Source organism: Geotrypetes seraphini, chromosome 6, assembly GCF_902459505.1.
Source record: "Geotrypetes seraphini chromosome 6, aGeoSer1.1, whole genome shotgun sequence".
Taxonomy (NCBI): Eukaryota; Metazoa; Chordata; class Amphibia; order Gymnophiona; family Dermophiidae; genus Geotrypetes; species Geotrypetes seraphini.
Genome location: NC_047089.1, coordinates 130,506,495 through 130,521,286, shown reverse-complemented (window position 1 = coordinate 130,521,286; position 14,792 = coordinate 130,506,495). Strand labels below are relative to the sequence as shown.

The window sequence follows — 14,792 nt, the reverse complement described above, 5'->3', positions numbered from 1 at the left end:
TAGAGGATGTGCGCTACATGTAGTGTATTTAGATTTTAGCAAAGCCTTTGAGCGTGTTCCACACAGACGTCTAATAAATAAACTGAGTGCCCTTGGGATGGGTCAGGAACTGGCTGAGTGGAAGGCTCTGAGGAAAGGGATGTTACCAGTGGGGCGTCTCAAGGTTCTGTTCTCGGCCCCTTTTCTTTTTAACATTTTTATAAATGATATTGCTGAAAGGTTGTCAGGTAAGATTTGTCTCTTTGTGGATGATACCATAATCTGCAATAGAGTAGACATGCCAGATGGTGTGAATAACAGGAAGAAAGACCTGGTGAAGCTTAAAGAATGGTCTGAAATTTGGCAGATAAAATTTAATGCTAGGAAATGCAAGGTCATGCATTTGGGTTGCAAAAACCAGAGGGAACGGTAAATTTTAGGGGGTGATGAACTTATGTGCATGACAGAAGAATGGGACTTGGGTGTGATTGTATGTGATAGATGATCTTAAGGTGGCCAAACTGGTTGAAAAGGTGACGGTGAAAGTTAGAAGTATGCTAAGTTGCATAGGGAAAGGTATGGCCAGTAGGAAAAGGGAGGTATTGATGCCTCTGTATACTGTATAAGACTCTGGTGAGACCTCATTTGGAATATTGTGTACAATTCTGGAGGCCGCACCTTCTGAAAGATATAAAAAAGGATGGAGTCGGTCCAGAGGAAGACTACTAAAATGGTGTGGGTCTTCGTGATAAGGCATATGGGGACAGACTTAAAAATCTCAATCTGTATACTTTGGAGGAAAGGCCGGAGAGGGGAGATATGATAGAATCGTTTAAATACCTATATAATATAAATGTGCACGAGTCGAGTCTCTCATTTGAAAGGAAACTATGCAATGAGAGGGCATAGGTTGAAGTTAAGAGGTGATAGGCTCTGGAGTAATCTGCCGAAATACTTTTTTTACGGAAAGGGTGGTAGATGCGTGGAACAGTCTCCCAGAAGAGGTGGTGGAAACAGAGACTGTGTCTGAATTCAACAGAGTCTGGGATAGGCACGTGGGATCTCTCAGAGAGAGAAAGAGACAATGGTTACTGTGGATGGGCAGACTAGATGGGCCATTTGGCCTTTATTGGCCATCATGTTTCTATGTTTCTATTTAACAAACATTTTATAGAATGCAGAGTTAAATTGGAAGTCAGGACTCAATTAGGGAAGAAAGAACTCTGCTGAAAAGCTATTTGTACATTGGGACTGATGGGGGAGGGGTCTGGGTGAAAGTGCTATCACAGTGATTAGGTCCCTATGAACTAAGCAAGCCATGTTAAAATTTACTATTAACATGGGTTAACACACTGTTCTTCAACCGCCGGTCCATGGACTGGTGCTGGTCCGCAGAAAATTCCTGCCGGTCCATGGAGGGCCGGCAAGATTGATGCGGTTAAATTTCCTGTCGGGCATCTCTTCCCCTTTCCCTTCTAGGGCTGGCATTAGGATAGGCTGCGGTACTGTTGCAACGGACAGCAAAAAGAAACACAGAAGCCGCAGGACTTTTCCTCTTGCCTGCATTGCTATAGGCTCTGACGATCCTGATCCCGCCCCCCTCTGAAGTGACTTCCTGTGTTTGAGGGGCAGGATTGAAACCGGCAGAGCTTATGGCGAATAGCAATACAGGCAAGAGGAAAGGTCCCGTGGCTTCTAATCTAATCTAATCTAATCTAATCCTTAGGTTTGTATACCGCATCATCTCCACGTTCGTAGAGCTCTACGCGGTTTACAGTAGGAGAAATAGGAAAGAACTACAATAGAGGGTTAGAGGTAGAAGTGTGAAGAAAATTTAGAGGACTTGGGATGCCAAGATATAAGAGTTTCCTTGATTCCTAAGTTGGAGGGAGACTTACATTTTTTGAGAAAAGCCAGGTTTTCAGATGTTTGCGGAAAACTTGGAGAGAGCTCACGTTCCGAAGAGGGTAGGTAAGGTTGTTCCAGAGCTCAGTGATTTTGAAGTGAAGGGAGGTCCATAGCTTTCCTGTGTGGGAAATGCCTTTTAGCGAGGGGAAGGATAGTTTTAATTTGTGGGAGGATCTGGTGGTATTAGGATTTGAGGAATTCCAAGAAAGAGAGATAAAGGGAGGGAGGATACCATATAGGATTTTGAAAGTTAAACAGGCGCATTTATAGTGGACCCTGGCGATTATCGGAAGCCATTGGAGCTTGGCCAGGAGCGGGGAGACATGGTCAAATTTACTTTTAGCGAAGATGAGCTTGGCCGCGGCATTCTGAATCAGTTGGAGTCTGTGGAGGTTTTTCTTAGTTAGGCTTAAATAGATAGAGTTGCAATAGTCCAATCTGGAGAGGATGATGGATTGGACAAGGAGGGTAAAATGTTTTTGATGGAAGCAGGATCTAACTTTCCTCAGCATGTGAAGGCTGAAAAAGCATTTTTTTTACTAAGGATTGGAAGTGGTCATTGAAGGACAATGTGGAATCAATGATGATGCCCAAGACATTGCTCGAGAACTCAAGCTGCAGAGAGGAGCCAGAGGGTAGTGGGATGGAGGTGGGTAGGTGATCTAGTTTTGGACCGAGCCAAAGAAGTCTTGTTTTGGACTCATTCAATTTCATTTGCACAGTGTGGGCCCAGGATTGTAGGTTCATTATACAAGAGGATATGTTCTTAGACAGGTCGGTCTTCTGTCTTCGTTCTAGCCGTCTGATTTAGCAGGACCAAAATTGAAGGCAGGGCTGATAGCAGTCGAGTTCGGGAGAGACATCCCTAAGCCCCATGGAATGGGTGGCTCCCCTGCCACTGCAGTTCAGCGCTTGTCTGAGGCAAGTCCCAGCGAGCAAGGGAGGCAGACACCAGCATTATTGGGCTTAACTCTGAATGAAGAACAAGCCTTTCAAGTTGCTTCCAGAGTTCTGGGCAAGGGAACTGTAAGTAAATCGATGTGAGTTAAGAACCAGGCTGCTTCCAATTTAGTGTCAGTTATGGTGAGACCAGCCACTGTGACACTGGAGTCACTCTGGGGCCAGCAGCCAAGGGAGGGAATAAGAGATGCTGGATTCCCATGTGTTGTGGGAAGGGGATGGTAGACCCCGGGGGGGGGGGGATTGGTGTGACAGAAGGGAGATGGTGGATCCCCTTGGGGGAGGATAGTTATTGGAACTAGGTGGGAGTTGGAAGATTAAGGACACAAAGACAGATGCAGGACCTTGCAGGAGGCAGAGAGACATGGAAAATGTTGAATAGGAGGGTGGAGTATGAAGACAAAAGTAAGATGTTGGACATGGGTAGAAGGAGTAGGGAGACAGAGAGGTTATGCTGGACATCGTGAAGGGGGAATAGGGAGACAAGGAGAAGATGCTGAATAAGGAATGGAGGAAGTAGGGTGATGGAAGGTATCTGCTGAATTAAGATGGAGAAAAGAGGGGAGATACTGGAATACATTCAATATAAAATCATAACTGAGGCTTGTGCGGATGGGATCAGATGCTTTGTGGGGACTGAGCTTGCGGAGACGAGGCGGAAATGTGTTTTTTAAATTTCAGTCTTAGTAGTTTGACGGTCCACAAAATAATTCTTTTATTTCTGCCGGTCCACGGGTGTGAAAAGGTTAAAAACACTGGGTTAACATGCTAATTTGAATCTGTGTATTAGCTTTGGATTTACAATAGAGCCTTTGGTACACTAGGCATTTCCAGTGGTCTTACTACTGCCAATTAGAGAATGACACGGTGACAAAATTCATCACTGTTCCCGTCCCCGCGGATAACCGCGGGAAATAATCCCATTTCATTTTTTAGTGTCTATTTCAGCCTCAGTCCTTCTACACCAGCATTCTTCAAAGCAAAGCTTGAGGGTCAGTGGTTGTGGCCATTCATACTCTGATTCTTCCCTCTCTCCTTAAAGAATGATATGAAAATGATTTACCGCGGTTATCCACGGGGACGGGGACGGTGATGAATTTTGTCACCGTGTCATTCTCTACTGCCAATAATGAATGTAAGGTTTGGACCCTATCCCTCCCCTGTTTCCACCAAGTGCACAAACAAGAGATTTGCTACTCTAATGTACTATACATCCTTACAACATCCAAATCAAGATACCTGGTTGCCCTGATGTTCCATTTCTCCACTTAATTACAAAAACCCAACGGGGAATATCAACTATGATGCTGAAATCAAAATCCCCAGATAAAAATTCAGAGAAGTTGGCAGCACCACTATAAATTAAACCAAAATATAACAAAATTATTTATATATTTATATATACCCGTGGCCTCAGTGCAGTAGTCAAAGCTAATGGGGCACTGGCGAACCAGTGTTCCAGGCTTAAAATCCTATATGGTATCCTCCCTCCCTTTATCTATAATCAAAAAGGGTATTACAGCCAGAACAAAAGAAGTTATCCTGCCGTTGTATCGGGCGATGGTGCGCCCGCATTTGGAGTACTGCGTCCAATATTGGTCGCCGTATCTTAAGAAGGATATGGCGTTAGTCGAGAGGGTTCAAAGGAGAGCAACACGTCTGATAATAGGTATGGAAAACCTGTCATATTCTGAGAGATTGGAGAAGCTGGGTCTCTTTTCCCTGGAGAAGAGGAGACTTAGAGGGGATATGATAGAGACTTACAAGATCATGAAGGGCATAGAGAGAGTAGAGAGGGACAGATTCTTCGAACTTTCGGAAAATAAGAGAACAAGAGGGCATTCGGAAAAGTTGAAAGGGGACAGATTCAAAACAAATGCTAGGAAGTTCTTCTTTACCCAACGTGTGGTGGACACCTGGAATGCGCTTCCAGAGGACGTTATAAGGCAGAGTATGGTACTGGGGTTCAAGAAAGGATTGGACAAATTCCTACTGGAAATGGGGATAGAGGGGTATAGATAGAAGATTACTGCACAGGTCCTGGACCTGTTGGGCCGCCGCGTGAGCGGACTGCTGGGCACGATGGACCTCGGGTCTGACCCAGGAGAGGCATTTCTTATGTTCTTAGGCTATTTTTCAAGCCCCACTGTGCACCATCATAGGCATACATAAGTGCATTAACTCATAAGTGTAAACCAAATACAGTGAAAAGTTTCCCCTATTAGCTCTGACTACTGCACTGAGGCTACATATATATATATATAAAAATATATAAATAATTTTGCTACATTTTGGTTTAATTTATAGTGTTGCTGCCAACTTCTCTGAATTTTTATCTGGGGATTTTGATTTCTACACCATTTCTCCACTTGACATCCTGGTTGGCTAGTCTAGTGGTTATAACAGAATGCTGAGAATCAGGAAAGTTATGATTCAAATCCTACTCCTTCAACTGACTCTTCTTGTGACTTATTGCAAGTAAATGCTCCCTCTGCTGTCTCAGATTCAAGCTTAGGGCCTCATTTACTAAGACGTGTTAATGTGATTTAAACCTGTTATTCTCAAAGGTACCTATATACTAATTCCTCATGCCAGTGATCTTCAGATTTTTAAGGGGGGTTCTGGCAGGAGAGACTGGGCATCCCTCCTACAGGTGATCTTCGGGGGATGGCAGCAGGAGGAATTGGGCACTCTTCCTTCCGTGTCTGTGTCGGGAAGGTTGGCTTTTGGGCATCCCTCCTGCCGGTGATCTTCGGGGGGTTGCGGCAAGAGGATTTGGGCACTTCTCCGGCCGTGGACATTCAGGGGAGGCTTCAGGGCTTCTGGCAGGAGGGACTGGGCATTCATCCTGTTGGGCACTCCTCCTACTACATCTATGTCGGGAGGGTTTGCCGTTGCGACAGGAGGAATTGGGCACTCCTCCTGCCATGGACATTCGTGGGGGGCATTGGGAGTTCTGGTAGGAGAGAGTGGGCATCCGTCCTGGCCAATGTGGGGGGGAGACAGGTTACCTGCTGCGACCACTAAACTGATCGTGGCAGGGAGATTCCCTTGCCGTGCTCGGCTTAGCAGCCGCATCTATTTGAAATGTAGACCAGAATTTTGCTGGCCTACATTTTAGGCACCTATCATGACCTTAGGGAGACACCTAGGGCCACCTAAGTTCACCTAAGGCCACTTCAGGGCGAAACCACCCTACACCTAGTCTTGGATGAGCTTAGGTGGCTGTATGTGTCTCCATAGGTTTGTAATGCCTACAATACAGGCTTCCTGCCTCGGGATGTTTGAAAAAACTTTGGGGCAAATTCTATAAATGGCCACTGTCTACCACTGTCTAACAAGCCAATCATGACACACTTTTTTTTTTAAAGTTGTTAAATCGCAAGAGGATTGTGAAAAATTGCAAGAGGACCTTGAGAGACTGGGAGACTGGGCATCAATATGGCAGATGACGTTTAATGTGAGCAAGTGCAAAGTGATGCATGTGGGAAAGAGGAAACCGAACTATAGCTACAAGATGCAAGATTCCACGTTAGGTGTCACTACCCAAGAAAAGGATCTAGGTGTCATTGTTCAGCTTCAGTGGTGGTAAGAAAGCAAAGAGCATGTTAGGAATTATCAGGAAAGGAATGGAAAACAAAGATGAGAATGTTATAATGCCCGTGAATCACTCCATGGTGCAGATGCATCTTGAATACTGTGTGCAATTCTGGTTGCTGAATCTCAAAAAAGATATAGTAGAATTAGAAAAGGTATAGAGAAGGGTTTTGAAAATTATAAAAGGGATGTGATGACTTCCCTATGAGGAAAGGCTAAAGCAGCTAGTGCTCTTTAGCCTTGAGATGAGATAGCTCAGGGGAGATGAGATACCGTGTTTCCCGAAAATAAGACCTAGCATCATTTTCGGGGTAAGTCTTAATATAAACCCTACCCACAAAATAAGCCCTAGTCCCGGGATTCACTGGTAACTCTTCAATCCACCCCCTCCTCCTGCCGTGCAGCTGAACCCCTGCTGACCCTCCATCCTTCCCTCCCCACCAACCGCGAGCTGCTAACCCTCCATCCTTCCCTCCACACCGACTGCAACCAAGCCCTACCTTCAACCGAAGCAGCATCGGGCCGGCAGCACTCTAAATAGGCTGCTTCGGCCTTGTCCGTCGGGGAATTCACTCTGCCGCATTACAGACAGCAGTAATGGAGCAGAGTGAAATCCCCGATGGACATGGCCAAGCAGCCTGCTTAGAGTGCTGCCGGCCCAAAGCTGCTTCGGTTGAAGGTAGGGCTCGCTTGTGGTCGGCGGAGAGGAAAGGATGGAGGGTCAACAGGGGTTCGGCTGCATGGTGGGGGCGGGGGGGGGGTGCTCAAGGGTTCTGTTGCACAAGGGATGGGAGGGAGGGAAGGATAAAAGCTGGGCAGGGGAGGAAAGATGCTGCACATGTGGGGGAGAGAAAGGAAAGAGGAAGAATTGGGGTAAAGGAGAGGAAGCGAGAGATGATCATATCCATACCCCGAAAATAAGACCTAGTGCCTTTTTTGGCCCCAAATGAATATAAGATACTGTCTTATTTGGGGGGAAACATGGTAGAGGTCTATAAAATACTGAGTGGAGTAGAATGGGAAGTTATGAATCACTTGTTTACACTTTCCAAAGATACTAGGACTAGGAGGCATGCAAAGAAACTACTAACTAGTAGATTTAAAACAAATCAGAGAAAAACATTTCTTCACTCAACGTGCAATTAAGCTCTGGAATTCATTGCTGGAGAATGTGGTGAAAGCAGTTATCATAGCAGGGTTTAAAAAAGTTTGGCTAATTTCCTAAAACAAAAGTACAAAAGCCTAAGATTGATTTGGGAAAATCCATCATTTATTTCTAGGATAAGCAGCATAAAATCTGTTTTACTCCTTGAGATCTTGCCGATGTCAGAGGGAAGACTTCTGGGTCAGCCGCGGGCAATGTGTAGGAACCACTACCTGCGGCTCTAAGACATGCAGCTGGAAGGAGGAGGAGGCCTAAGCAGATGTCTTAGAGCTGACCAGAGGTACACATCCAGGGGAGGGGGGCATGAACCTGGGGCACAAAAGGGAGATAGGGAGAGGGACGTGTTGGGACAAGGGGGAATGAAGCATTAATTTGGTACAAAGGCTGGAAGGAAGTAGGGAGGTGGCATGAACTTGGGGCAAAGAAGGGAGGGAGTGTGTTGAGGAACAGAAAGGAGGGAGGGAGCTTGAACTTGGGACAAAGGCTGGAAGGAAGGAGGGAGGGGCCAGAACCTGGGACACAGAAGGGAAGGAGGGAGTGCATTGAGACACAGAAGGGAGGTTGGCAGGGATGGAGGGGCATGATCTTGGGACATAGGATGGAAAGAGGGAGGGAGGGAGAGAAAGAGATTCTGTAGTGGGGGATGAAATAGAAAAGGAGAATTGTTGGCCATGAATGTGTGAGTGAGATGGAAAGAGATGGTGCACACGGAGAAAGGAAGAAAGAGAATTGGGCATAAGGATGGAGAGAATTGTTGGATATGGTAGTGGGATAGGAATGAGGTAGATATAACATAAGAACATAAACAGTGCCTCTGCTGGGTCAGACCAGAGGTCCATCATGCCCAGCAGTCCGCTCATGCGGCAGCCCATCAGGTCCAGGACCTGTATAGTAATCCTCTATCTATACCCTTCTATCCCCTTTTCCTTCAGGAAATTATCTAATCCCTTCTTGAACCCCAAAACCATACTCTGTCCTATCACACCCTCTGGAAGCGCATTCCAAGTGTCCACCTCCCTTTGGGTGAAGAAGAACTTCCTAACATTGGTTCTGAATCTGTCCCCTCTTAATTTTTCCGAATGCCCTCTCGTTCTTGTAGTTTTCGAATGTTTGAAGAATCTGTCCTTCTCCACTTTCTCCATGCCCTTCATGATCTTGTAAGTCTCTATCATGTCCCCTCTAAGCTCCGCTTCTCCAGGGAAAAGAGTTCCAGTTTCTCTAATCTTTCAGCATATGAAAGGTTTTCCATACCTTTTATCAATCATGTCGCTCTTTTCTGAACCCTCTCGAGTATCGCCATATCCTTCTTAAGGTACGGTGACCAATATTGAACGCAGTACTCCAGATGCGGGCGCCCATCGCCTGATACAACAGCAGGATAACTTCTTTCGTTCTGGTTATAATATCTTTCTTGATAGTACTCAGCATTCTATTCGCCTTCTTAGAGGCCACTGCGCACTATGCCAACGGCTTCATTGTGTTGTCCACTATTACCCCCAAGTCCTTTTCTTGGGTACTTTCACCCATTACCAGCCCTCCCATCGTATAGCTGTACTTCGGGTTTCTGTTTCCTACATGCAAGATTTTACATTTCTCTACATTAAACTTCATCTGCCATCTTGTCGCCCACTCCCCTAGTTTGTTCAGGTCCCTTTGTAAATCTTCACAGTCCTCTTTAGTCCCAACTCCACTAAATAGTTTGATGTCGTCTGCGAATTTTATTACTTCGCACTTCATCCCTGTTTCTAGATCATTTATAAATACATTGAACAGTAGCGGTCCGAGTACTGACCCCTGCGGAACACCACTCGTGACCCTCCTCCAGTCCGAGTAGTGGCCCTTCACTCCTACCCTTTGCTTTCTACTCGCCAAACAATTTTTGATCCATCTATGTACGTCTCCTTCCACCCCATGGTTCTTCAGTTTCCGTAGTAGGCGTTCACGGGGTACCTTGTCAAAGGCTTTTTGGAAATCTAAGTATACGATGTCTATAGGGTCCCCTTTGTCCATCTGTTTGTTAATTCCTTTGAAGAAGTGCAATAAGTTCGTTAGGCACGATCTTCCCTTGCAGAAGCCATGTTGGCTTGTTTTCATTAGTTTATTCCTTTCTAGATGCTTGTCGATGCTCTTTTATCCGCCATCTTCCCCGGAACTGAAGTCAAACTTACCGGTCTATAGTTCCCCGGGTCACCTCTCGATCCTTTTTTAAAGATGGGTGTAACATTAGCTATCTTCCAATCCTTCGGGATCACGCCTGTTTTCAGGGATAGATTACAAACCTGCTGTAGTAGTTCTGCTATTTCCTCCTTTAGTTCTTTCAATACCTTAGGGTGGATTCCGTCCGGGCCCGGAGATTTGTCAGTTTTTAATCTATCTATCTGCTTGTATACGTCTTCATGGATGTTAATTTTTCTGCTTGATCTCTTTTGAAGATTTTTTCAGGTTCCGGCACATTGGATGTGTCCTCTTTTGTAAATATTGATGAAAAGAACATGTTTAGTCTATTTGCCACTTCTTTTTCCTCCTTCACCACTCCTTTCCTATCTCCATCATCCAGCGGTCCTCCCTCCTCCCTAGCCGGCTGCTTCCCTTTAACTATCTGAAGAATGGTTTGAAATTTCATGCTTCCCTGGCTAGCCTCTCTTCATATTCTCTTTTTGCTCTTGATGCTTCCTGTGCTCTTTCCAGTTTTCCTCGGTTTTGTCCTTTTTCCATTTCCGGAATGAATTCTTCTTATCTCCTATCACTTTCTTTACTTCTTTAGTTATCCACGCCGGGTCTTTTGTTTGGCTGTTTTTGCATCCTTTTCTATATATATATATAATATACAGATTTTGTGCCTCGCTCACCGTGTCCTTGAATAAAGACCAGGCTTGCTCTACAGTCTGCGATTTCATTGAGCTGTTCCTAAGTTTCTTCCTTACCATTACTCTCATCGCTTCGTAGTTTCCTTTCTTGAAGTTAAAAGTTGTTGCTGTGGTTCTCTTCCTATTCGATATTCCTGCTTCAACTTTGAATTTGATCATATTGTGATCGCTGTTTCCCAACAGCCCCACTACTTCCACTTCTTTTACAGGTCTTCTTAGCCCATTGAGGATTAGATCCAAAGTGGCATTCCTTCTTGTCGGTTCTCTGACAAGCTGCTCCATGAAGCAGTCCTGTATAGCCTCCAGGAATCCGGTCTCCCTAGCGCATTTTGAGTTTCCAAGACTCCAGTCTATCCCAGAAGTCTCTCATAACAACCATGTTACCGCTTTTGCATTCTCGCTTCATCTCGGCTTTCATTTCTTCATCGTTTGCTTCGGTTTGCCTAGGTGGGGCCATCTTTATCTCAGGCCCATTCCTTCCCGGTACTTTAATCCATAGTGATTCCAACTCGTTGGTCATCGCTGCTGTGTCCACTCTGGTCGAGTGTATGTTATCCTTTATGTATAGGGCTATTACTCCTCCTTTCTGACCTGACCTGTCTTCGCAATAGTTTGTACCCCGGAAGTATTATGTCCCATTTGCATGGGGAAGAGAGAGATCAGAGGGAGAAATGTTGGATGTGGTGGTGGAGAGGGAACAGAGGGACAGATGGAAAGGGATTTAAGAGGGAGGAATGTTGGACATGGTGGTAGAGGGAATGGAGAAAGAGGTGGCATGGTGCTGGAGAGAGGTGATAGAATAAGAAATGTTGGGCATGGGTCTGACAGGCAGAGGCAAAAGATGCTGCACACAGTCTATTGAATGAGAAATAGAGAAATGTTGGCTGTGACAGTAGAGGGGCTGCAGAGATGCACCCTGGACTCCTCTCTCCCCCCCACACACCCACACTCTTTGTAGCAAGGGAGGGAATGAGAGAAAGAGATGGTATACAGTGAGAGAGAGAGGAAGACATGTTGCACATAGTTGGGGGAAGAGAGAGAGAGGAGGAAATGCTGTGCTGGGGTGGTGAGGGGAAAAAGAAAGTGATTTGTATAGTTTAATTTTGTGGTTACCATTATGTATTAATAATAATATACGTGTATATGATAAATGAATGGAAGAAATGGCATTACAATTAGTACTATTATTATGTGGATGGGGTCTTGGGCAGAGATTTAGGGCCCTCCAAACAAAGCAGCATTCAGTTGCCTATGATCAAAATGATGGATTCATAAGTTCCAGTGTCTTTTTCCCTACATCCTTTCTTGGGTTCAGATAACATTCACCTCACCACCCCACCCCACTTTAACATTCACCATAGCACCCCACTATAACATAAGAAGTGTAGTTGCGTTCTTGCAGTCCCAGAATCATCTTAGTGAAAACCACATTATTTCACATGATTTTTGCTACCTAGATTAATAATTCATGAGCTGCTTAACATGCTTTAGTTTATCATTAATCATACCTGATTGCATTTTTTCCTTTTGCTGGTTTTTTACGGATATCTGTGACCTGATCAGAGAGAGATAAAGAGAGAGATATCCATTTTTACTGTGGAACTCATTGCCTCAAGATGTAAGGAGAGCATCATCTTTACTAAATTTTAGAAAGCAAGTTAAAACAGTGCTGTTTCAGAGACATTTCTCATGTAAGTGAGATGGCTGAGAGGAAGTCATTATGTGGCTGTCAGCTGGCTTGTTGTATTGAGGCTGGTTTTAGATTTTTTTTGATAGCTTAATGTATGTGATTTTTTTGTTTTATGATGTTTTTGTCTAATGTTTATTTAAATTATGAGTGTTTACTTGTAACTTTTTCAGAATTGTAGATTTAGCAAGTAAGAAAAATTTTAAATAAATAAAAATAAATAAAATATTTTACAAATAATAAAAAATATCTGCCATCAAAGTAGATTCGGTGTAACAAGCTCAGTTGAAGAATGGTAGTGTAACACACTGTTCTGACATAGTGATGGCTGACTTGTATATGTGAGGAAATGTGAAGGAATTATGCCCACCTCCCTTCATCCTGAATTAACTCTTAAGAGCAGCTTAGGACATGATGAATTGGTGATGCCTTCTGTTAGAAGGTTCTTAATGAGAGCGCTACACCAGATGAATGAGTAAAATAAAGTAGTTCAAAATTCCTATGAAAAATGTCCATCTGGTGCTTTGTGCTGCTTTGAGACATTTTTCTCTTTTGAAACATAAGCACCTATGTGACTTATAAAGTACTAACACAAATTCAGCAGCATCTGGAAATCCCTAGCAACCAGACTCATAAAAAATAACAATATCAATAGGAGCGCAAAATGTTGAGACCTGTACAATAATTAACCTGAGAAATAAACACATGCTAATGTGGAGGTACAGCCTGGAACAGAATAAAAAAATAGGCCTAGGGGTGCAATGGAGTTCGATTCTAGATACTGAACAAGTTCTGTAGGACTGTCTGACCGAACAGGCTATCATGTAGGGAATTTTACTCAAGTGAGATATGAATGTGTGGACAGAAGCTCCTGTCGCAGCCTTGCAAATCTCCTCTATGGTGGATGATTTCAAGCGGGCTATCAACATCACCATGGCTCTGAGCCTTGATATCACCCCCAAGAGTCAGCCCAGAATGGACATAAACAAAGGAGATCCAATCTGCTAGTCAATTGGAAATTGTGCATTTGCCAATGGCCACTCCCAATTAATTTGGGTCAAAGGAAACAAAAATCTGGGTGAACTATCTATGGGCTTTAGTCTGCTCCATATAGAAGGCTAAGTACACTTTCACCAGAATGAGAATGAGGTTTTAGAGATGTTGGCAGAACAACTAACTGATCAAGATGGAACTCTGTTACAGTCTTGGGAAGAAACTTTGGATGTATGCAGAGAACTACTTTGTTGTGATAAAATTTAATGTACGGTGGATCAGCTACTAGAGCCTGAAGCTCACTGACTCTGTGAGCTGAAGTGACTGCCACCAGAAAAACTACTTTCCATGCTAAAAATTTCAGATGGCATGAATCAAGTGGTTCAAAAGGAGCTTTCATCAGCTGAGTGAGAACTAGATTGAGATCCCAGTGGGAGGTTTGATAGGGGGCTTAGTCAACAACAACCTCTCATGAATCAAACAACTAGAGGTTGTACAGAGATGGACTTACCTCCCACATAAGAATGGGAAGCACTAATTACACTGAGATGAACCCTTATAAAGTTAGTTTTCAAACCAGACTTAGAGAAGTGCAGGAAGTATTCAAGAAGTTTTGTGTAGGGCAAGCAAAAAGATTTAGGGCCTTGCCTCCACATCAAATGGCAAACCTCTTCTACTTAAAAGAATAGCACTTCTTAGTGTAGTCTTTCCTGGAAGAAAGCAAGATTCTGGAGACACCTTAGGCAGGCCTAGAGATGCAAATTCTTTGCTCCAACATTCAGCCTAGGAGGGCAAGAGTCTGGAGGTTGGGTTTCAAAAGGGATCTCTTGTTCTGTATTAACAGGATCAGAAAACAGTCTAACCTCCAGCATTCTTTAGAAGACAAGAACAAAAGAAGTGGGAACCGGATCTATCTCGGCTAATAAAGGACGATTAGGATCATGGTTTCTTGAACTTGCTCGATTTTCAGGAAAGTCTTCTCTATCAGAGGAACTGGAAGATAAACATATAGAAGACCTGTCCCCCAATGAAGGAGGAAGGCCTCTGACGATAGCCTGCCATATGATCTGAGCATGGAACAGAACTCTCTTGTTGAGATGAGTAGTAACAAGATCCATCAAGGGAGTACCCCATTCTCAGAAGATCTTGTGGGCAACACCCATGTTGAAAGACCACTCACATGCTTGTAAAACCCTATTCATTCTGTCTGCCAGGCTGTTTTCTTTGCCTGCTCAATATGTGGCTCGAAGGATCATCCCATGAAGGAGAACACACTGTCACATCCTCACTGCATCTTGACACAAGGGATAGGAGCCCATACTCTCTGCTTGTTTAAATTAAGCACAATTACTTACCATAATAGGTGTTATCCAGAGACAGCAGGCAGATATTCTCACATGCTCCGGTACAGACAGCATAAAAAGTGACTGCCCGCACCATGCATATGCGAGTGCCTTCCTGCCCGATGTAGGCTCACGGTTCCTCAGTTCCATAAGCAAGCTAAGAAGCCAACTGGGGAGCTGGGTGAGTTGCGAGAATATATGCCTGCTGTCCCTGGATAACACCAGTTAGTAAGTAACTATGCTTTATCACAGGACAAGCAGGCAGCATATTCTCACTTGTGGGACTCCCTAGC

The 14,792-nt window shown here is 44.3% G+C and overlaps 1 protein-coding gene across 2 annotated transcripts in view; it reads right to left on the bottom strand.

The window, feature by feature from the left end:
* SLC15A1 (solute carrier family 15 member 1) overlaps positions 1-14,792 on the bottom strand; it is a 307,479-nt gene that overhangs the window by 78,139 nt on the left and 214,548 nt on the right. For both annotated transcript variants that reach the window (XM_033947427.1, XM_033947428.1), the window contains exon 18: positions 11,985-12,031. In XM_033947427.1, coding sequence (XP_033803318.1) covers positions 11,985-12,031 — 47 coding nt within the window. The remainder of the gene's footprint in view (positions 1-11,984; positions 12,032-14,792) is intronic.